General features: G+C 40.4%; 3 protein-coding genes across 4 annotated transcripts; all 3 read left to right on the top strand.

The window, feature by feature from the left end:
• Positions 1-157: 157 nt before the first annotated feature.
• On the top strand, positions 158-4,597 carry thap12b (THAP domain containing 12b). Of its 2 annotated transcripts, none has more exons than XM_080772356.1 (5): positions 158-461; positions 1,265-1,385; positions 1,492-1,599; positions 1,710-1,746; positions 2,062-4,597. In XM_080772356.1, exons 1-5 carry the CDS (start codon positions 373-375, stop codon positions 3,963-3,965), a joined length of 2,259 nt encoding a protein of 752 aa, XP_080628482.1. In that variant the 5' UTR covers positions 158-372; the 3' UTR covers positions 3,966-4,597. The 2 variants fall into 2 exon arrangements, with proteins under 2 accessions (XP_080628482.1, XP_080628483.1); XM_080772357.1 differs by having other exon boundaries at positions 2,065-4,597.
• Positions 4,598-5,381: 784 nt separating this feature from the next.
• map6b (microtubule-associated protein 6b) lies at positions 5,382-12,721 on the top strand. The gene is made up of 3 exons (XM_080772358.1): positions 5,382-6,379; positions 8,489-8,708; positions 10,873-12,721. Exons 1-3 carry the CDS (start codon positions 5,661-5,663, stop codon positions 11,074-11,076), a joined length of 1,143 nt encoding a protein of 380 aa, XP_080628484.1. The 5' UTR covers positions 5,382-5,660; the 3' UTR covers positions 11,077-12,721.
• A 2,126-nt stretch (positions 12,722-14,847) lies between these two features.
• On the top strand, positions 14,848-22,734 carry LOC308321095 (histone H4 transcription factor). Its single transcript, XM_080771887.1, has 9 exons — positions 14,848-15,419; positions 15,587-15,807; positions 16,872-16,983; positions 17,609-17,761; positions 17,856-17,930; positions 18,273-18,393; positions 19,182-19,320; positions 19,457-19,581; positions 21,229-22,734. Exons 1-9 carry the CDS (start codon positions 15,269-15,271, stop codon positions 21,662-21,664), a joined length of 1,533 nt encoding a protein of 510 aa, XP_080628013.1. The 5' UTR covers positions 14,848-15,268; the 3' UTR covers positions 21,665-22,734.
• Positions 22,735-24,906: the final 2,172 nt, after the last annotated feature.

Below are 24,906 nucleotides of genomic sequence, written 5' to 3' on the forward strand. Positions count from 1 at the left end.
GATGTAGGATTAGCGATTACATGAAAGCGTAATGGTAACATCCTCAGTACAACAACCTGGCTAACAACCAGTGGGAGGCAGTATTGTGTTGCAATAACCACGAACTTCCCGAAATGTACAAGACGAAGAATAAAATCTAAAGTCGGTAGAGGTTTTTTGAATCCATCACGCTGCCTGCTACACTCTGTTGCATGTTCACAATTGTTAACTGTCGTATCTATCTACGTCTTCTACGAAGAACCTTGAGCACAGTATTAGAAACGAAATAGTTTGAGATTCCACAGTTACGGCTCGCGTTACAGTTAGCGTTGCCATTTGCTTGGCATATTCGCTAAAAGTTGGCTAGCGGGGCTAGCGTTAGCTAGGTGGATAATGCCAAATTTTTGCGCGGCTCCAAACTGCACCAGGAAGAGTACTCAGTCTGATCTGGCGTTTTTTCGGTTTCCTAGGGACCCGGAACGGTAAGGCGCAAGAGTGTAGTCTGTATTGTATTTGTTAGTAAATATATGATGTTGTGTAAGCAATAAGCATTGCTGGAACAAGTTAAAAGTTACCGTATCGGTGGTGGTTGCCTTATGGGCGATTCTACTATTTACACCTTTTTATTTCAGCAGGATTATCATAGCCCTAGTTCTGATCCATAGCCTTACTGCTTCAGAATCATAGAAGGAGTAAGGCATTGGACCAGAGCTATCATAGCCCTAGAATGGCTCATATGCATTGCTTATAACACAGAGCAAATTAGTGTTATGATTTATGCTTGACCCTGTGGCGAAACACTCGTCTACGTAAGCATAATTTCTATGATACGATGACCATCACTACTTTATCAGATCTACTGTCTGTCTGTGCGCAATGATATGAGATGCATGCTCTGTTCCTGTTCATTCAGCGCTTATCCTCCTTTTCATATCTGCTAGCAGCTCTGGTCCAGACCATAGGGCATTAGTAGCTCTGGTCCATAGCTCTAATGCTATTGCATTAAAGCTATGGGCTAGGGCTATGGATCCGAGCTAATCTGCTAGGTACGTCATGTGTATTTTGGGTGTCTACAATGAACTAGAATGTATATGCAATGCTTGCCTGGTGTGTTGACATGTGCAACTCAGCTGATCCTCACCCACCAGTGCACCACCCCTTTGGTTTAGATGGAGACTTATGAGGGACCAGAGGCACTCAGGTGGTCAACCAAAATCACAATAGTATGCCACCTAGATGAATCCCTCCACTTATCTTTTGTTCTGTGACTGTGTTTATAATGCAGATGCCGACTCTGGGTAGAGAACTGTCGCAGGGCTGATCTAGAGACAAAAACCTCAGACCAATTAAACAAGCACTACAGATTGTGTGCCAAACACTTTGACCCAGCAATGGTGTGCAAAACCGTAAGTAGCCTTTTGTGTTATTGCTGTAAAAAACCTTACTCAGTGAGCCATTCTTTTTCCACATTAAGAATTTTCTCAAGTGATCTTATGTGGGGGGTTTTTTCAGAGCCCCTATAGGACCGTTCTGAAGGATACAGCCATTCCAACTATATTTGACTTGACAAGCCACCTCAAAAATCCTCACACTCGACATCGCAAACGAATTAAAGAATTGGTATGAAAAAGTCAATTCTTAAAAAAACAAAAAGACAACTAGTTTTTTTCAAACAATAGTATTTTTGTGTTTATTTCTCCCCAAAGTAATTTTTTTTCTTTTCTTAATAGACTGAAGAGGATATAAGGAAAATCAAGGAAAGGAGATGTAAGTAACATTTTATTATATTATATATGTATGCATGTGTGTGTGTGAGAGAGAGAGAGAAGCGACCTCGCCCTAAAGGGGGAGGTCCGATCAACATGGAATGAATTCTGTACTATATAAAAATAATTTCCTGTCATCACTTACACGTATACTTGAGAAAGACCTATACTGGTCCTGCCTGCTGTGTTCGTGAATAAAAGTTATCTGGAGCATTACAAAGTGAGTTGCGAGCCCCTGCTTTTCTCTATGTATTCTGTCTATATATATATATATATATCTTCAATCAAATAATATCTCTCTTCCTCTCATCTACAGTAGCATCTTCTATTGAACAGTTGATTTCCAAAAAAGATACAGTTGAGGAGGACGGCAACAAAGACGATGAGCCGCAGCTGTCTCCAGACGAAAGGGGCTTTCGTGAGTACTTGAGGTCCTTATTTGAAGTTGTTGCCATGCTGGGAAAGCAGAACATCTCACTGGGTACTGACAAGCTACCAGAAGCTAAACGAGACGGTAGTAACTTCCAGGCCCTGCTAGAATACCGCATGAATGCTGGCGATGTGGCCTTGAGCAAGCGTTTTGGGGCATCGGCTGTGAACACAGAGTGCCTCTCCATAGAACAGCAGAGCCAGCTCCTGGACATCTTTGAGAACACTGTAAGAGAAGAGATACTCATGGAGGCAAGAGAGAGTCGCTTCTTCTCTCTAGTCACAGGAGACCTGATTGAATTTTCCAATGAGAAAAATCTCCCTCTGTTTTTGCGCTTTGTGGATCAACGCAACATGCTTAGGGAGGAGTTTCTGGACTTTGTTCCATTCTGTGGTGATGAGGCTTCTCTAGTGGAGAGACTAGAAGCCCAACTGACTGAACGTTGGGGCCTGAGCATGGAGGACTGCCGTGGGCAAGCTCACCAGGCCACAGGGACCTCAACCATCAAAATGAAAGCAGTGGCAGCAATCTTGGTGGAGAAGTATCCGTTGGCACTGCACTTGCCTTGCTCCTCTCCCGCACTAAACATCCACCTGGCCAACAGTCTACCTTTCCCCAGTGTCCAGATTGCCATGGCAACCTTGAGAAAGGTTGATAGTTTCTTTAGCGACCCTTCTACTCGGGTAGAATTAGAGAAAGCTATCTCTGCTAATTACCAAGGGAGCGAAGAGAAAGAAACCAAGTTAAAAGAAGTCTGTGGCTCACACTGGACACAACAGCACAACGTATTTGATTTGATGGTGGATATGCTGGAGGCCCTTGTGCAAAGCATGGATAGCATCCGGGACAATGAGGACGGAAAGTTCAGTGATGCACTTACAGCAGATGCCTACTCAATCACAGAGATACTGGCTGACTTTGAGATTATTGTCACTATAGTCATCTTAAAAAATGCCTTGTCTTTCACCAGAGCTTTTGGCAAGAATCTCCAAGGAGAAACGCTTGATGTGTTTTTTGCTGCCAATACCCTAACTGCTGTGCTGCATTCCCTGAATGAGGTCATTGATAACATTGATGTCTACCATGAATTCTGGTTTGAGGAGGCTGTGAATTTGGCTACTGCGATGGGGGTTCCTGTGACAGTACCTCGGCTGTTCCTTCGGAAACAGCGTGCAGCTGATGTCGGGGAGGTCCACCCAGAGGCATACTTCAAAGAATATGTGACTGTCCCTGTGATCCGAGGAGTAATCCAGGAGGTGGAAGACATATTCTCAGAGTCCAACCTTAAAACCCTCAAATGTCTGTCCTTGGTCCCTGCTGTAATGGGTCAGATGAAGTTTAACACCTCTGAGGAAAACTATGCAGAAGTTTACCGCAATGACCTTCCCACCCCAGACACGCTCCCAGCAGAACTTCACTGCTGGAGGATCAAGTGGAAGCACAGAGGCAAGGAGGTACGTCTGCCCACTACCATCCATGAGACCCTCCAGCTATCAGATGTTAAGTTCTTCCCCAATGTGAATTCATTCCTCAAAATTCTCTCCACCCTGCCCGTACTGAAGATGGAGGAAGGCAATGTTGAGAGAGCAGGTGAGCGGCTGCAGACCTACCTTAGCAGCACACCTGTCAAGCACCGGAACAAGAGTCTGGCCGTGCTTAATGTTAACGCCCATGTCAAGCATGACTTTGATGTCATGGTGGACAAATACTGCAGACTTTACCCTGAAGATGAGTCTGAAGTTGAAATTGAATTGGAAGCCATTGCCAAGGCTGAGCCCATGGAGAGTTAGATGTGGTGACATAATGTATTTGACATTGACTTTAAGATTAAGCTTAATTGGACACAATCGAGTTGAAAATATATGATGTTGCTCATAAATGTTTCTACCCTCATTAATGTTTTTTGCAAAAAAGAAAAGGCTTATTTGTGTGCATTTTTCTATCCATTTCATATCAACCTAATCAATGAATCATTGTTCTGGTTTTTCTTGCAAAGAATTCACAGCATAATAAGATTGTATGGTTCTAAGTGGGACTCTGCTCTAGATTAGAATACATTCACCATAACTCATTCATGTTTCATATGCATATTACATGGGTAGGTTAGAACATAATTATACAGTATATTATTCTAGAAGATTCTAAACAAATTACCTTGAAAATACACTAATTTTAGTGAAGGTAGATAACAGTGCATGTTGGACATGAAGCCATTGGTAGTATAGAGACTAGAGGACTTGACATGCAATATAATGTTGAATTGATGCACAACAGAACTTTGAGGGGAGTGATTACTTTTGTATTAACTTGATTTGTTCTCAGACTTGACAATGTCAGCTGTAGATAGTTATTGTGTTGAGGCCTATAATGGTGTGATTTGTATGAAAGTATTTTCTGGTATTTTATATGGCGTTTAACATGTTCCTGCATTATTTTCTTAAGTAGTATAGATTTTCTTCTAATACAAGATACTTGTTCTTGGTGTTAATAAAATCATCAATGTCTATGCTATGTTTAATTTCCATATTTATATAAGGCACATGGTTAGGCCTGTCAGGCCAGTCCCAGGTAGGTGTGGTGATAATGCAACAATTGCTTTTAGATTATAATCTGTATTATGTCATCATAAAATGGTAAAATTTGAATTTAATTTACAGCTAATGCTAAACTGCTAAACAAGAGCAATGTTTAGCACATTTTAATAGGACTAAAATGATTCGGAATCATTCTTCCTAGACAGCCTTTTTAGACACACCCTCCGTTTAAATGGGATGATGTATTCCATTAAAGCAATTGTGTATTATTAATGACCTTGTGTGTTTATGGTGATGGCTACAAACTATATAGAACAGACTCATCTGAATTAAAGAGCGCTTCTCTGCGTTCTCTCCATAGGCGTCTTAGGAGGTACTAGCCTATACATTATAGTTAGTAGTGCACAGTGTAACCGCTGGTATTCCATTGATGAAAGAATCGAAGAAAAAGCCTAGCTTTTAAAATGAGTCGTGGGGAATGATGGGTTAAGAATGTGTCCTCCCTCTGCTGGCCAGACGGTGATGGATACAGGTGATAGTTCACCGTACAGACTGTAATGGTACTACGGACTCGCCATCCTGGGCATCTGGAGGGAGGCTCGCATCACTAGAGTGGGTGGGGTCGGTATGATGCGCAACTCGCAAGCAATGTAAGCTACTCCAGTCCAGATCTCTCTGAGCTACTCCACCCACCGAACCCCAAAGTCAATTTAAACTTCAACAATAGCTGGTAGCCTACTTGGTAAGAACACAGCGTGCAGATTCTACCTCACTCCTGGCAAAGATCAGTGCGGTCAATCTTAAAATAGAGAACAGTCCTGGGTGGACCGACATTGAGTGGTTGCAGGCAGCGTGCAGAAGTCTTATCGTGAGTAGCGCATTCGTTTTAGCACATCACCGGGCCACATTTCAGTAGTATTCGACTCTAGGCGTATTGCTCCCCCGATAATAATGGCATGGCCGTGCATTACGCGTGCTTGCTGCATCAATCGTTATTGGAGTGAGTTGGACAAAGCCGACATCTCGGTGCCGTTGGTTTTCGCAAAATACTCGGATGCAACCGAAGCGCAGTATCTCTCAGCCAAGCCTCAACTTCAACAGAAGAAGACCGGCCCCATTGCCATAGAAACCCAGCTTCATTCCAGGGAACAGGGGCCAAAGGCACCGCCCGCGACTGGTGTCGCAGCGGGCGAAGATGGCTCTGCGTCCGTCATGCGCCAAGACTTCAAGGCTTGGAAAGTGCGCCCTGAACCTAGTTGCAAGCCGAGGAATGAGTTCCAACGTTCGGTGGAACCTTTCAACAACGTAACCCAGTATCAGAAGGATTACAAACCATGGCCTATTCCGAAAAAGGGAGATCACCCATGGATCCCCAAGCCCAGCCCCACTGCCACTACCACTACCTCCTCCAGTACCAAGCTTGAACATATCCCTGCTGAAGCCGACAGCGGCGTAGAGAAGAGTGAAATAGAGGAAAAGGTCCAAGAGAAAGTAAAAGATAAAGAGAATGTAGTAAAAACGCCTAAGAAAGATCAAGCCGTAGATGTAAAAATGCCTGAAAAAACGGAAGAGCAGTTGCCAGCAGATGTCACTATGGAGAGGAAAGGCAGAGCAGCTGCAGACGCCGTGAACAAACAGATAAAGGATGTTTCGACTGGCAGCAGCTACAGGTAAGTACAGTGAGTACAGTACAGTACAGTAGCCTTAGTTACTAGCCTATAGGCTAGCCTGGTTGTGGGATTGAAAGTCATGGGTATAGCTAGCTCTGGTCTATGGACCAGAGCTAGGGTATAGCCTCGGAAATCCAAGTCATGGGCATATCTAGTTATTTATTGGAGCTTTACTAATATTAAAGCAAATTAAATAAATCAGCCTCATGTAGGCCTATATGAATTTGGCTACACATAGGCATATCAGTAATTAATGAATTATGCATAATATCAAGTCTAATGGATGTTTTTTTTATGCACACCTTTTTTTAAATTAAAAGGAAAGCCACATAGCCACAAAATCTAAATCTACTCTAGCCCGTCTCTAACATTCTTTGAATGGATATCTATTGTCTTGGTTGGTACAATTCGTCTCTGACATTCTTTGAATGGATCTATTGTCTTGGTTGGTACAATTCGTCTCTGACATTCTTAGAATGGATATTTATTGTCTTGGTTGGTAGTGGGTACAATTATGTTAAGTAAAATAAAGGTATCTATGAGCCAATATAAGTTACGATATTTACTACAAATCACTTTTTCATCTTTCATACATCATCTCATTCTTGCCAATCACAATTTGCATCCTCACTTTTCAATGTTTGTGTTTACACACTTATGTCATCAATGTTTGTGTTTACACAGACCCTCGAAGCTGGACATAGGAGGAGCTAGCGCCCCTCAAAAAGCCACCACACTAACAATATATTGTGACAATAATTGCTGTACAAACTGTTCAGTTGCAAGGTTCTCCTTGTTTCTCTAGCTCTTTAATAAACATAAAATACATTTTCAGGTAGACAGTTTTATTTGTAGGCTATAGCACATTTTAACAAGGCTATACAATGTGCTTTACACAGAACAAGCAAAGCAAACACAATTATACAAAAGAAAACATGCAGTGGAGGGGACAAAAATCAAAGGCAGTGCCAAACAGAAAGGTATTTAGTTGTGTTTTTGAGTGGTGCAACCACTCCAAGGAACAAGCTTTGTCCCTATGGGACTATGTGACTAAGGAACAGCTTTGTCCCTATGGGACTATGTGACTGTGTTACTATGTTTAGAGTACCAATTGGGGGTGCTGTTGCACCACACGCATTCAGACTGGTCTGATTTTTAAAATAGACTATAGAGAAATGCTCCTCCTTGGAGCACAGGTCACCAGGAATCAGAACCAGTAGGTTATTGTTGGCCAGCAATGTGCGTGCAAAGTTTCACCGGAATCAGACGTTGTGTTCATGATTTGACACATTTCCTTCAATACAGGCCACTCTTGCAAACTTTAGATGTTTCTCCAGACCTCCTTTAGTTGGTGTGCTGGCGGAATGAAAGGAAGGAATACAAAACAGCCAGAAAACCGGTATGAGGTTCTGCTCTGGCACCCAGGGAGTGTTGGCGTCAATGGCGTGTGCTGCGATCAAGCCAACAGTGCTGGAGATTAGCTGCTCACAGGCAGAACCACAAACGGACGGTCAGGGTGCAAAACATATAGTCTGGCCCATGCCTGCAGTTTTCTGGGAGGCGGGAGCCTGTTCCAGATATGTGGTGCATATAAAGTAAAAACGAAATGCTGCTTTCCCATGTCTATTTTTGGTTTTAGGGACAGCAAGCAGTTGACCTGAGTGTTCTGGATGGTTCACGATATCGTACAAGATCAGAAATATATTTTGGCCCTAAACCATTTAAAGCTTTACAGTAGTATTTTATAATCAATTATCTGACACACAGGGAGCCAGCGTAAATATTTAAGAACTGGAGTGATATGTTCCACTCTCTTTTTTATATGTGGCAATATATTACATTATAATAATAAGTTTAGATCAGATAGGTGAACCAATATTATACAGCGATTGCTCCATGCATGCATAAGGATTGTAGAGTATAGTCAAAGAATAAGCATTGTGCAACAGCCTATGCCTTTTTTCGGTCATTGAATTTGGATTTTGTGTGTGCTTTGGTTGGATATTTCTGATGATGATTTTCTTATTGTAAGTCAGAATAGTGTGTTGACATGACAGCTTATCTTTATTTTTCCATGGATGTTAAACTGTTGTTTATCATTGCTCTTAGGAATGAATTCAAGGCATACAAGGATGTAAAGCCAGTAAAGCCCATTAAAGCCCCATCTCAGTACCAACACGCTGTTAAGGAGACCAGCCTAGAAACCAGCACCTACAGTGCTGCGTACAAGGGCGAGCAGGCCAAGGTGTGTCCCGCTGATAATAAGCTGGTGGACCGCAGACGGATACGTAGCCTCTACAATCAGCCTGGAGGCAAGGAGCCCACCAAGGTGAGGGACTCACTCCATGTCATCCCATGTCGTTATAGCCTTTAACTCAACACCATGAGTTTGAAACTGTACAATGAATAAAATCTGCGTTATGCTTAGATTTCAGCTCCCGTGTATTGTATTTAAAAAAATCAATGTGAGTTGGATGATCTTTTTTGTGGTAGGCTTAGTGTGGCAATTACCAAAATTGAAGTAGTAATTAACTGGTATAAATATATGAAATATATATTAGCTATTTAACTTGTGTTAATTAAAACCATTCATAGCCTGTTTCTAATTTTTTTGCAATTTGTTTTAATAAAAATAAATCATTCATCATGATATTAGGATTAGGATATCATTATCCAAGAACATCCAATGTATGGTGTGTAGGCTATAGTCAGTAACAATTACCTATGAGAGCAAATAAATACAGCAAACAATATTAGTTTGTAATCAGGGTATCTTTTTTGAAAGAAAATGACTTATTTAGTTTTAAAGTGTGTGCGTGTGCGTGCGTGCATGCGTGCGTACATAGATAGATAGATAGATAGATAGATAGATAGATAGATAGATAGATAGATGCATGCATGTTTGTCTCAGTAGTAGGTAATGTGTGTCTGCATGCAGTGTGTTTAAAAGGACACTCCCTCTCTCACTCTTGTAGGACTTCTCAGAGACTGAGAACAGCTCTGTTCTAAATCTGCTGTAGTCAGGTGTGTTGTCTATTTCTTTTAGAAGGCATGGTTGGTTCTGAGGTTGACCTCAGATTGACCAACAGACACATCAAGATATGTACACGCACGCACAAGCACATTTATAGATGCAGAATGCACTAGTAGAGACCTAGCCTGGGCACCATTCCATTTCGGGTTTATGAACCGGTCGGGAGCGGATAATATCGCTACGTCATGTAGTAGTATTGGTTTGTAGTCATTAATCCTCCGGAACTTCCTCTTCCCTCAAACCGATTTTTCTCAATAAAAGCTACAGGCTACAAGAGCTTTTATTGATATTCTTCCGGTTTGAGGTAAAAGGAAGTTCCGTTTGATTGTTCCTGCCTGATGACTACAAAACGCGAGCATGGTTCCTTCCTCGGGTTGAGTACAGAGTGACGTAGAGGGTGCGCTGTGACTGGCCAGTCGCTGTGATTGACAGCCTAAACCTAACCCTAACCTTAACCTCAGTAAAACTATACCTAAATCTAACCCTAACCTTAACGTCAGTAAAACTATACCTAAACCTAACCCTAACCTCAGTATAACTATACCTAAACCTAACCTCAGTAAACTATACCTAAACCTAACCTCAGTAAAAGTAAACGCAGTGGCTGGGGGCGTTTCCAAGAATCCGCGGAAGATCCCCTCCTCGCCTACAAAAGAAAACAGTACTACAACATAACACGTAACGATCGTATCATCCGTTCCAGACCGGTTCACACGGCACTTTTGGAACAGAGACCAGGCTTTCCTCTGAGGTGGAAAGCCTGGTGAGGCGAGGTTAGTAGAGACCAGAGGTCACATTATTGTTAATTTACATTTACTGATTGTGTATTTTCTGGGGACTTCCAAGTGCATGAGTGGATGGATGGATGGATTAACAGAAGGATGGAAGGTTTGGATGGATGCATTGGGAGACATGTAAAGGACACAGATCAAAATAATGTGCAACTATGCCATTGCAATAGATTTAAAATCAGTAGACTTCTTTCCACCTTTTGATTAATATACCTTTGATAGCAGTTCATCTTTAGTTGTAAAAGTGTCACAAAAGGCCTGTCACAAAGGAGGAATTCAGTTCTTAACTTCTTACAGAGTACTACTGGTTGACTGATACCAAATACACCATTATATGGCATAAACATCTATCTGCAGATACTAACAGAACATATCATTTGTTTTTAGAAAATGTGTTTTAAGTTGAGAATTATGCATGTATCACAAATATATAAAACAAGGCACGAAAGCACACAATGTGCTGTTTTATTTTCATTGCACTAACCACATGCAAATATCACCAATGTAATGTGGTGGCATTTGTCTGCCATTAATCTTTGGTAACAGGATAAAGAGGCCAGGGTATGTATTGCATGTACAAAATAAAGCTCTGGCATAATATGTCTGTGCTTTGGTTTCTGTAGTAGTTAAATTAACTAATTTGGTGCACACTTTATACTCTCCCTCAGGTCGACAAGCCTGTATCTCGCACCAAAACAAAAAAGACACCGACGACCACAACAAGCAAAATGGTGAAAAAAGCCAAAGAGAAGCAGATAGCTAGCTCCCAGACAGCCAAGAAGAAACCAAGCACTGCAGAACCCAAGCCAGAGGGTGGCGTCACAAAGAAGAGCAAAGAAATAAGCAACAGACTGGCTGAGGCAAAGCAGTAAAAAGATACATCTCTGTGTTTTGTTCTTTATTTGTGGAACAAAAGGCCGCTTCGTGAACAAAACCTTTCCCTTCTGTCTATCTTTTTGTTGCATTTTAATTTACTGTTTAAATGTGGTGCCGGCTGATATTGAGAGTTTGATTTCATGCAAATGTTGACATAATCTCACTATAAGCTATTGTGTTTGTGTATGTGCGGGCTTACTCGTGCATGCACCCTGTGTGAGTGTCAGAGTGGGATTGGATGTACGTGTGTTATTGTGCACTTTCTCTACATTATTGAGCCCCTATTTTGCTTATTTTGCACTTGTTCATTATTATATCAGTTAATTCTGAAGCCAAACTAAAAAAGAAAGAATCTCAGAGCCATCTGTACACATCAGCTATGTCTATGAAAGGCCATTCTTACCTTTATATTTTCTGGATATCCGAGAATCCAGACCCAGCAAAAACTCAATTCAACTCATCTTTAATGTAATGATTGTAAACAGTAATAAAGGCTCTCCTTTTCAATCTCTGAGATCAAACTTGAGGTTTCTCTAAGATATTAAATCTGCATTAGTGTTGCATTTCCTGGTTACAGTGCCTCTGCCCAGTCTGCTGTATGGTCCTGGTTTTCATTTCATCGTATTGGATGATATCTTGTTTCATCCGTTTGGTTGCTAGGAAACCAACTGAACTGTAATATAATTGCTACAGCTTGCATGCAAGGCCCCATGTCTGGTTGAGTAATAGCCAAAGCGTAGTAGCTTGTAAATTAAGTAATTCAAGAACACGATAGGGGCTGGACATTTCCCAATCTAATGCATGTGCAGAGATCAGAAATCAACAAGTAGACTTTCACAAATAAGTAAACACATAGTGTAGTGTCTGTAGCTACTAAATCAACTCACCAACGAATCAACAATATGGTTCTATCCACTAACTGCCTCTAGCAATCTGAACTGGAAATCACTGTCTGCTTTCTACTACTTTGATTTAACATGCATACTGTATACTACTACTGTTTTTTACAGTGACTGATAAGCTTTCTCTAGTAGTAGCCCATTTTCTTCACTGAAATATAATTGCTAAATAAGAAAGTAATTATGCACAGGCCTATGATATAGAAATAGGAGAACCTACTGTATTTACTCAATCACCTTCACTTTGAAAGGGCATATGCCAACAATGTATTGTAAGACCAGGAGTGGGCCAGGACTTGAAGTTCTTAAAATGCTGCTGTTCAAAAATGTTGAAATCACATTTATTCACCATGTTTTCACTTATATCAGCCTTCTATTTTACGGCTGTACAGTAACACACTGTCCTGTAACACATTAATGTTGGCAGCCCAACTAGCTGTGAGTGAGTGCACAGTCTAGTTCTAGTAGGCTATTAGTCTTGTATACTTCCTGTCTTTGTCTGAACTCAAACTCGTGTGTGTGCGTGCGTGTGTGAAAAATGACCTTAGCAGCCTGCCTACACTAGCATCCATTATGGTCACTAGAAGTGCTGCTGAGCATGCCGACACCCTGGTGCTATATCTCATCTATGCTGTCTGTTTTTGGGTTGTGTGGGGTTGTTTGACTGAGTGAAATGACAAGTTTGTGTCATTATACTGTCTGCTACAGATGCATTGTGATTATGTGCTTGTATTCTAAGCTTGCTGGGTGAAATGATTATTAAAAGGACAAAAGAAAATCATCTGTTGTGACTTCTTGAAGTCTTGGCTTTAGACATTTGCGTGTGTGTGTGTGTGTGTGTGTGTGTGTGTGTGTGTGTGTGTGTGTGTGTGTGTGTGTGTGTGTGTGCGTGCATGCGTGCATGCGTGTATAAAATATTCACTTGCATCCTGTTAAAACAAAAAAATACATCTACATTTCATAAAGTATGATGACATATAATATTTAAGTGCTTTTTTTTAATCTGAAAGTGATTTACAGGCAATAAAAAAACAGCTACCGGACAAATAAGACCAGTAGCTCATTCATTAATTTGGATGTAAAATCCTGACAAAAAAGGTGTTTTTTAAGAGCCGAACAATGGGTTTTCAGATTAACACTAGTGATTGCTTTATAAAAATCTTTCTAGTCTTTGTGGATGTCTTTGTGGTGGTAAATAAGCAAACTTGGTAGGCTATAATTTGGTAACAATAAAGGCAAAAGGGCAACATTATTAATACCACAAGTGGCTATTTACAGTGTCTAGTTTGAACTTTGAACAATAGATAATCCAAATCGACATTTCATGTGTATAAGGTTGGTTATACCTCAGAGAGAAAGTAAGTATACTTTCGGGAACATAAAGCTTAAAATATCTTGGTTGATAACCAACTAGGCTACATGCATCGATGGCTCTGAGGTACAGTAGATCTGTACTGTACCATACATGCCCCTTATCATTGTGTGTCTTGAGTCTGTACAAAATGTCCTGAAAAGCTGTAACTTTCTATTTTATTTACATGATGTATGTACACATTATTATCATGTTTAATGGATTTTTTTGTTCAGTTGTTCACTGAATTGCTATTACATGGTGGTGGTCATTTTGGGAATCAGTCATCCTGACATAAGACTGTATGAATAATTCAGTTGTTATGAGGCAAAATTACATTTGTAGAGCTGTATGAAAAATTGAGAACAAGACCATATGACAGTGGATCAGCCACCAATGCAGTGATCTCTCTGAAAGAGCTGTGTGGTGTAAGACCATGTACACGTGGGAGAAGTATACATATTCCAGTCTTCAGTAGGCCTACAGCTTTAAATTATTTTATATACATTTACAGTGAGTCAGTGACACATCTTTGACAATAAATAAATAAAAATGTCTACCTGTGAACATACAATCAGACATTCATTCATTCATGTTTTATTTTTTTTATCAACAACTATATTGAGCACTGTAGGCTATACATTTTTATGAAATGAAAGATGTACCTTAAATGTCAGCCAGTTCTGACCTCTAGTGGAAAAGAGCTGTAACAGAATGAACACAGTAGCTTCTGTAAAAACAAAATCCTTACTGCAAGACAAATTCAGTAGCCTACTTTTTGTATTATTCACCTGTTACAAACGCTACAGATAAGAGCAAACAAATATTTAATAATACAAAATATGTAATATTGTATATTGCAGAAGTGGACTAGTTACAAATTATTTCAGATAAAAATAGACTACTTCATTTGTAGGGCTGTATAGAAGGCTATGGCTGTGACTATGTGACTATGACTGCATGCTTGCAGTCCTCTTTCATTATATTACAAACTCACCAGCCTATAACATATTACAAGATCAGGATGGATGGATGGAAGTCTAAATGAAACACGTACTTATTGAGTATATCGTATTGTTCATACTTTTTGTATTATTCACCTGTTACAAACGCTACAGATAAGAGCAAACAAATATTTAATAATACAAAATATGTAATATTGTATATTGCAGAAGTGGACTAGTTACAAATTATTTCAGATAAAAATAGACTACTTCATTTGTAGGGCTGTATAGAAGGCTATGGCTGTGACTATGTGACTATGACTGCATGCTTGCAGTCCTCTTTCATTATATTACAAACTCACCAGCCTATAACATATTACAAGATCAGGATGGATGGATGGAAGTCTAAATGAAACACGTACTTATTGAGTATATCGTATTGTTCATCCATCCAAATAAAGCTTTGAGTGACATTTCTTACAGTCGCCCCTTGGTGGCGGTATGTGCTTGTCAGAGTGTGACCTTCCGACAACAAAGAAGACTCTCTTCCTTTTGCAGGAAGTAAACCAAAACATTGGAGGGAAAAAAGACCGAAAGACTTGACAGAGAAGGAATCTTAATCTATGGTGTCAACAGCAAGATAACATAACTTTAATGTGTTTTTTGTGCCTGTCATTAAATTATGATGGCTGCATACGTTCTCCCCTATTAATGGTATGTTAAAAGGATTACCCAGAGAAAGGTTTTAGGAGACAGTGACAGGTGACAGGTGACAACAACGGCTGCTAAACACGATCCTGGGATTAATTAATCCATCTCTGGTCGTGACCGTGTACCTAAACAGCTCATCTTTACACACGGTTTCGCGGATTAATTCGATCATATTTCCATCTGCTCATTGCTCACTGTATCCTTTGTGCCCAGGACCAACCTATGTGCTATTGGATTCATTGTTGTGAGCCTTTTGCTATCTAGGGTACGTTCCCGCAGAATTATGGCAAAGAAGAAGCAACTTTCTAATTTAGTGGTGATGTGTGAATGGGCGTCGTGCACCTTCAAGGGCACCTCCATGGAGGAGCTGAGCGAGCACATGTCTCTGCACTTGAAGGACCACTTGGGAGAAGGAGATGCCATGGAGGAATTAGGTGCGTGAGGAAGATGTATTCATGCCTCCTGTCCTGTCCGTCCCACACGAACATTCCTTCCTGTGGTCTATGATCAGTTAGGATGGTGAAAGAAAGATGATGTCAAAATATATATTTAGTAGTTTTGCCATGTAACCCTTGTCTCTTTCTTCTTACTTGTTGTTTAGATGACTATCCCTGTCTTTGGGAGGGTTGTGAGTTCCTAGCCATGGGTAAGCCCAAGGGGCTTGAGGTCCATGCTCACTTCCACACCTATCACGGCAAACTCAAGTTCATAGGCACACAACTTCGCAAATCCCACCCAGACCTCCCCAGCTGTAACCAGCACAACAGCAACCTGATCTGTGAGGACACAGATGGACTTATTTGCCTGTGGGAGCACTGTGATGTATGTACACATGTGTATTGACTTTGTTAAAGGACTACTTTTCAACCTATCTTCGTATAATTGGTCCTCAAACTAATGATCATGATAAAATAGCACAATTATTTTCTACTCAGTGTCTCATAGGAGTGCTGTGGGCAGTTCAGAAACCCATCCACCAGCTGAGCTGTGACATCGATGGGGAATCCAAGCTAATAGAAACTGCAGGCTTTCTATTCCTGAACAGTTGCAATATGAAAATGGAAGCCATCAGTCTCACAATAATAAGAAATAAATCTAAATATGTTTTTTTTTTTTTAAATCTGCCTAAAGATGATGTAACTGGTGGACAGGTTTCTGAACTGCCCAGCCACAGCCCTCCTATGAGACACAGACCGAGTGGAAAGAAATGTATTGTGGTATTTTATCATGAACATTAATTCTTGATTGTTGTATAGATTTTTCATAAAGGAAAAACGAGATGAGATCTGGAGAAATGAGAGAATCAGAATCAACTTAATTGTCACATCACATGTGTAAAGCTCCATCATTTTGTAGAAGTAGTTAACTGATTGTGTTCCAGTTCCAATTATGTCTCATGCTGATTTGTGTCATCACTTCCAATTGCACTTGTTTAATCTGTATCTTGACTGGAGAGACATGGTTGAGACTGGTTACTGAACAAACACTCTATAGCAATCAGTGCTATGAGAATATAGAGCTATTTAACACATGTTTTAACCAAAGAAAATCACTTAACCCTACCTAAACTAGACATAATTTTATGAAACCATGACCTTGACTGTGGACTCTGTGGACATTTTCAAAGGACTGTTAAAAACTCACCTTTTTAAACAGGCCTTTCCATAGCCGGCCTGGTTAAATGTTGATTGCTTTATTTTTACTCTACTTTTTTCTATTTTCGATTTTGTCTTACTTTATTAGTGATTTAGTTCTTAACTTGTTTTATTGACTATTGACTTGTTTTCATTTTATTGTTGTTAAAGCACTTTGTGACTGTAATTGTCTGTGAAAGGTGCTCTATAAATAAACTTTACTTACTTACCTTTTTCCTTATATTTGTACAGAGTACATTTAACAATCCAGAGTGGTTCTACCGCCATGTCGACAATCATGTTCAGTGTGCAGAGCAGGAGCCTCTCGCAGGTCAAGAGACGGCCCTCTTTTGTCACTGGAAAGGTACGGTATGACTAGGAAATTAAGGATTGACAAAAGGTGCACATGTATCTATCTCTGGTCCATAGCTCTAATGCGTTTCATTTAGAGCTATGTTACTCTCAACTTCCACCGCTCGCATGAATGCTGACCAGCCTCTCCTCTTTAGCGTAAATAAAAATAACGTTTTTGCTACTCACCAAAACAAAGGCGAGTTGTGTCATTAGAGGAAGGAGGAAAAATATTCTCTATGAGGCAATTCTCTGGGCAATATCGGTAGAGGGCGCAGCGGAGTAACTAAACGTTTATTTTCCCCTGTGGAAACAAAATCCCCTTTTGGCCAAAAAGTACCGTTTATACGTGTGGTGGGGGTCTCAGTGCGTCCACTAAGGAAAGTAGGCTTTCTAATGACACAACTCGCCTTTGTTTTGGTGAGTAGCAAAAACGTTCTTTTTATTTACGCTAAAGAGGAGAGGCTGGTCTGCATTTATGCGAGCGGCGGAAGTTGAGATTAACATAGCTCTAAATGAAATGCATTAGAGCTATGGATCAGAGCTAACATGTACCCCACTCTGATGTTCTACAGCTTAGTTTGCTCCAACTCTGGTCAAAGTTTGAGTGACATTTGGCTTTTTGTTTTTCACCATAGGTTGCGATGCCTTCTTCAAGATCAAGTACCGCCTTAGGGAACACCTGCGTAGCCACACTCAGGAGAGAGTTGTGGCCTGTCCTACCTGTGGTTGTATGTTCTCCAGCAACACCAAGTTCTTTGATCACCTCCATAGGCAAGCTCCACCAGAGGGTGAGAAGAGAAGCTGCATCTTAAATCTATTCAATAGCAGTGGTCTTCATTTCGATTTCCTCGTGTATTTTACCCGTTGATCTCATTCCAACAGCATCTTTGGTTTGTGAGCATTGTGGCAAAGGCTTTGCCAATGAGAGACTTTTGAGGGACCATGTGCGACAGCATGGTAATTATATTCTTCAGTTTGTAAACCTAAAGTTGTCTTGATGTAGCTGGTTTAGATATTGAGTTTGTGTCATCACAAGTTATAGACCAAATGGTCATATTTGTTACATTGCAATATTGAATTAATACACAATTCATCAATATACGTCAATTCTATGGACTACTGTGTGATTTCAATCACAGTTTTCAATGACACAGGTTAAAGAGGAAGCAGGAGAGAGAATTCTTCCAAGTATATTGTAGACGTTTTCACATCATTCATTAAAATAATAATGTAGCCACGCTACATATTCTATAAAATATATTACACACATAACCTAGTAACCTTGTGTTTCTTCTGCAGTGAATCATGTCAAGTGTCCATTGTGTGATATGACCTGTACTACTCTGGCAACTCTGAAAATCCACATCAAGTTCCGCCACTGCGACGAGCGGCCCTTCCCCTGTGATTTCTGTGAGAGCAGGTAGACCATCAAAACGGCTGCTGAAATGTTTGCTTCTGTATCTCACTGTATCTCTGTTTCTGTTTCTGTACCTCACCCGAACTAAATCCCAAACAAAACTATCAATTTAAGTTAAACAGATTGGGTCTCACTGACTACTTGGGGTGAATATGTTGGTAGAAGAAAACAATAAAAAAACAATAATTAATTCCCCTATTCATTTCAATAGGGAAATGTCGAGTTCTCTGGCTATTATTCTTTTATTATTATTATTTTTGGCACCTAACTAACTAGTCCTTCATGCTTTTAGCTATAAACTCCATTCCAACTCTACAACATTCATTCTACTTGGGACATATCAGCTACCATTAGAATTTTTTTAATAATTAGTACTTTTAGATAGATATAGATATTAGATAGATAAAAAATGATTTCAATGCCATTTGGCTACACTGTTTCTTCAGTTTGATATTTGCTACTATGGTTTTATGTTATTTTATTTGTTGCCTACTTCTAAGTAAATAGGTGTCTATCTCATTGTCTAATAATGGCAAGAATGTGGTAACAAAAAACACAAACACTTTTACTTAATACGTTTCATATTGACTATAATCTAATGTAGAAAAGTATGGAAAACAATAACATTGTAAATTGGGTTGAGTTATTTCAGTTCATATTTCTTTAATAAGGCAGCTAATTCATTCACATCAATTATCTATGATGAAATAATGTAATTAATTACTATGTATTTCTGAACATAATCATGACCAAATTCTGTACTGGTTACTGGTGTAACATCTTTACCACAGGTTTAAAAATCAGCATGACCTGCGGAAACACATGGACACCCACAATGAGGGTGGTAGCTACCACTGCACAGTGGAGAGCTGTGATTATTCCTGCCGTACGTCACACGTCATGAAACAGCATTACAAGAGAATCCATGAGGTCCGTCATCTGAGTACAACTACACACTATCAATTTACACAAGTCTATCAGATAAACCTTTGTGCTTGATGATAACTGCAATGGTTTTCTGTTACTTGCATTATTACATGAGTGTGTTTTGGGTTTATATCCTCAGGGTAGCATGATTTCCAAATACAAATGCCATATCTGTGAAAAGACCTTCTCCTGGTGTTACACACTCACCCTTCACCTGCGCAAGCAACATCAGCTGAAATGGCCATCTGGCCATTCCCGCTTCAGGTATGAGTATTCACAGCTAAGACAGATCTGTAACTTTCTTAATAGAGTACACTGTGTGATGGAATGCAAATGTATGTATAGTAATAACTTTGCATTCATACTTTTTCTGTTCACAAATGTTAATAGAAAATCTATATCCACAAATGCAACATTTTTACAGGTTCAACTTGCAAAGTACAAACACAAACCAGAAAGGCCATGAAAGGTCCTGAAAGATACATAACGTCAGTCTTACCCAATACCCAATCTTTCAGAGGCTGTACTTGGAGTTGTCTCTAAAGCCCAATTTATACGTTGAGCAGCTACGTATCTCTCAAATGTTTTGAGTATTCATTTCATACCATCTGCTCTGCAACTGGCCAGCATGACAGCTTTGCCACAAAAAGTAAACAAGGAAGTGGATGTAGTCTCGTGCATCTTCCCAACCAAACATTTTATGAAGGCGTCTGCAACCTTGTATGTTTCCGGAGGTACACAACACTGTTGGCGGAGGTCCTCCGCGACACAAGTGTTGACAAGTCGGTCAACACTTGTTGCTCATGGAATGAATGGATTAACACGAAACACAGTTTGGCCTGTGTTTAGTTTAGTTAGACATACCAACAGTCAGACACCCTCCCCAAACTCGGGGAGCTGCTCTAACCATCCAAGTCTGGCACCTTAACACGTCTGTTTTCCTCACTGTCCGGGGCGGGGGGTGGTGGGGGTGGACCGCGTCGCCTGTCCCATTGTACACATGCAGATCAGGTATTAAAATGCTAATCTGGGTGCTTAACCTGCCAGGTAGGTATGGGTATGCATGCATACAGTACTCTGCTTCTTAGGCTACTTGTTCACAATGAAACCACCACCAGCAAGAACACCCTGGCTGCCAGCCTGCCGTTGAAACCTTCTGCCGTCCCAGCGACAAAACACAACCTGCCGAGGCGGACAGGACTAGCCTGCAATCATGGCATTTAAACATGCTCTTCTGTTTATAAACTAAACACTGTGACATGTTTAAAAAGTGTTACAAATAAGTGTTTAGAACCTAAACGCTTGAATTTAGTGTGAAACGAAAAAGAAAAAAAAACTACCTGTAATGTTTGTTGCCACAAATTTACGTCATATTTGGCGGACATTTGACCTAATTTCTCCTTTCATTATCGATGGCAAATATGAGACGTGTGGGGACAAGATGACGAACATTTTCACTTCGTTGTCATTTAATGTTTGTGTTGCGGACATTTTGTGGGGACAAAAGCTGTATATACGTCGGAGGGGCTAGCACCCCTCAAAAATCACAGTATCACACCCATGTGAAGTGAGGGGGCTCTTATCATCGTACAATCGTACATCATGACTAAATTGGACCGAAATAGCCGATTTGTTCGTCCACATATGACGTAAATTCTCCATTCTTTGTCAATGGCATTTAATGTCTGTGCTGCTAACGCATAAATAGCCGATTTGCTCAGACGTAAATTCTCCATTTGTTGTCTGTCAATGGCATTTAATGTTTGTGTTAGGACACTATAGCTGAATATAGGAGGGGCTAGCGCCTCAATTGGACAACTGATAGATTGATTGGTCAATAACCACCAACCAATAGATCTGTGCTCAAAATCGAATAATGTTGTGTTTTGCTTGTTTGGTTTTGCAACAAAGATACAAAGAGGATGAAGATGGCTACCTGAAATTGAACATGGTTCGGTATGAGACAGTGGAGGTGACCCAGGAACTCATGAAGAACATGGATAAGAAGCGCCAGACCGTTCGGAAGAGCATCGGCAGCCGGGCAAAAAGAGCTGCCACCAGAGAAGAGTCCCGCCCCAACTCTCCCCCGGGCTCCTCATCTCCGTCCTCCTGGTCTTCGTCCTGCTCCTCTTCTGAGCCGTCTGGAGGGGAAGACAGCTCACCTCAAGGTAGTCCCAGCAGGGGCAGTGACTCTATATACCCTGTGTACTGCGTCATGAACAGTGTCCCTCTTATTGAAGATGACCCAGGGGGGTTAGCCCTGGAGGATGGTGACTCTGGTGGAACCTCTGGAGCAGTGCAGGCCCTGACTGATGTCGCAAGGGGCCTGGGCATGGATGTAGTTTGAACCTTCCTCCTTGCACTGAAAAAGTTCATGCATTAAAGCAGGGGTGCCCACACTTTTTTTACTTGAGAGTTCAACTAGATCTACCCACCCACCAAAAAAATATTATCAAATTGCTGAACATTGTTAAACAATGTACCTGAGGGGGCTTTGGAATAGCGGCAATGGCATTACATATAAGACTAACTTTACATTACATTAAATTTACATTACATATAAGACTTTGAACTGATACTGATGTTTGTGATCATACAATACTTAAAGACAAAGTATTGCATTGTGGGTTTGAGCTGAGGCCCTTTTTGACGTCAATCAAATCACCTTAATTCAACTGGCAGATGCCCTTTTTATTTATTTATTTTTCATTTAAATAATATCTATTTTAGGCCAGGGCATGTCGTGGTCTAACCTGCACTGCCTTTGTGATCTACTGGTAGATCACGATCTACCTTTTGGGCACCCCTGCATTAAAGCCTCACATTTAATTTGCAAGCTGTCTCTGTGCATCATTCCAAATGTACAGTTGTAATTTGGCTTCTCCAATGTCCTGTTTCAACTGCATATTTAAGTCATTGGTTTTACCATTTTATCAGTTTAAACTTTTTCTGTATGTTATCTTTGTACAAATAAAATGTGTAAGGTCTCCAATGCTATAAAGCAACACAAATTTAACGTTGAAGTTTGAATATGACAACTGAGATTTTTTTTAAATTTAGATTGCAGTTGTTGAAAGAAATTACAGGGATGAAATCGGATGACGGGAGTATTTTTGGTCCCTTGACAGGGGAAATTGCTGTTGTACCAATTCAGCTCTGTGAAATAACTTCCTTATCTATAGAATCTTCAATGGCTTGAATTAGCATGTACGTCCTTGGAATGTAAATCAAGTATAGTACTATTTCATTTCTACTTTTCTAAAACAGCTGCTTGTTTCTTCTTTTACATGATAAATACAGAGGATTTAGCTTTTAGCAGAGTTTGTGTAGTCTTATCAACTCCTATTTTTGCATTGTCCATAGACCTAATTGTGCATTGATTCAGCTTGACCTATTGCCATATATTATATCTTTATGAATCTGTGACATACTTATTGAATTAAATTCTACTTTGCAATACAGTTTCATCACTTCACATACAAGGTCAGATAGCGACCGTATTGAAACTGTGTAGCCATTTTCATTGCAGTACAAAATCATAATGTAGCCTACCACATGGGCCACATTTAATGTTATTTTACATTCAATTAATTTTTTTTACATTTAATTACAACATCTTGGGTTTACATTCCGCTTGTAATCTAAATCTACATTGCATTCAGTTTCGCTATATCCCATCCTAAATGTTCCTACTATATCTAATATCGTAAGTGCCAACACTTTGAAACTGAAGCATGCTGTGTTAGGATGCCAATGTAAGAAGGTTGGGCAGTGGACAGTGGTATGGATGGACAGTTGACACAGGCAAGTGAATCTTGTGGAAGGTGGCCACTCGCTTGTTGGATACATGAGGACCAGGATAGACCAGTGGTCCGTGGACCACAAGTAGTCCTTGAGGAGTTTCCAGGTGGTCCCCAGCTAAATGATGGAGAGTTGTTAACCAAATGGACCCTTATTAGAAGTTTGTATGACAGTGTCATTCATTACAAAGTATAAATGAGGCTTTAGATGGAAATACATTTTTACCGTAACTCATACTGTAGCACAAAAGTGTCATCTTACCTCACTATCTTGAGTCCCCATGCAGTGGAGGAGGTGAGATGGCCAGGGAATAGTGCAGCACTGGAGTGAAGATGGTTGGTTGGTTCTACTGCAACTGCCCACATGGAGATGATTCCAGAGAGGTAAATTATTTGCGTTGTGAGTTTTTAGATCAGCCATTTTTGCATTTCTTTTTTGCAGCACGACCACCACCATACAAAGTATAAAATAAATAGGGCTTACTTAGTTAATGTTAGGTCAATTCATATTGAAACGGGATTGGCATCTCTGGGTTTGCCCTTGGGGCTAGCTGGTGTCCCACTGGAGCGCAAACATGTTGGAGTAGAATAATAGGATGACCTAATTCACCAGACAGAAGAAGTGTTCATCAGAATTAGGCCCTTCAGAATTAAGTCTTCTGCCAAGGTCAGAGTTAAGAGTCATGAAACCTATACAAGTCAGTCAATGTCTCAATGAATGACTAGGCAATTAGAATGATAAAAAGTAAAGTGCTACAAAGTAACTAGTAAACCTAGCATCTATCAATATACTATCTATAAATGACAATAGCATCTGTGAATAAGGATTTATTTTACTGTAATAACCTCATGGTTATTATTTAGTACAATATACAGTTTAGTTTGATGTATAGGCTCTGATCCTGCATGTCACTCCCTGCAGCACACACACCTAGCCCAAGAGAGCAAGAAGTGACAACAGATAACATCGACCCCCAGATGGAAGCCTGAATCAGGCTGTATTTCCACACACACACACACACACACACACACACACACACACACACTCACACTCACACTCACACTCACACTCACACTCACACTCTCTCTGTCTCTCTCACACACACACACTGTACACACACACACACACACACACTCCGCCACTGGCGGCGGCTGCTAATTATAGCGGAGACACCATAATACTTTGCCAGCCTTTTTGTTGGAACCCTAAGGCTATAACAACCAGTCTGTGCGTATGCCATAGGCTGCCAAATATAAAGACAAATAGTCTGCACCTATAGTCCAGCTCTGAGATGGTATGTAGAAGTGGTAGGTATTTAATGGCCTTGGTCATTCCTCTAGGCTAGGGTTAAAGGTGCAGGCTATCTAATGCAGACACTTCTCTTCATCAACGACAACGACAGGTGTATTAGATTTAGCTGTCAGAGATGTAAAGGTATCTGGGTTATTATCACAGAGTTGGAACATGGATGGAATGACGTAGAAATGTTTGTACATTACTTCTCACTGAAGATGCATGATATTTGGATATGTCCTTTGCTATGAGTTCCACTGTTCTATCATGGCGTGCTATGTACATTCCTTTGCATGCATAACAACAACCGTTTAAGATGTGTGACAGTGTTTCTGTGGTGTGGTGCATGCAAGGAGGGACCTGTGGGGAACCATATGGAGAGACTGAGTCTGGTGGAAAGGAATTGTAGTCTGGCTTTAATTGTGAATGTGATAATGTCCTCATTTAGTGCAGTGTTCTTAATGAATGAATGTGAGACAGAGTGATCAGCATAGG

This window comes from Protomyctophum bolini (assembly GCF_963924005.1).
Source record: "Protomyctophum bolini genome assembly, chromosome: 9".
NCBI lineage: Eukaryota > Metazoa > Chordata > Actinopteri > Myctophiformes > Myctophidae > Protomyctophum > Protomyctophum bolini.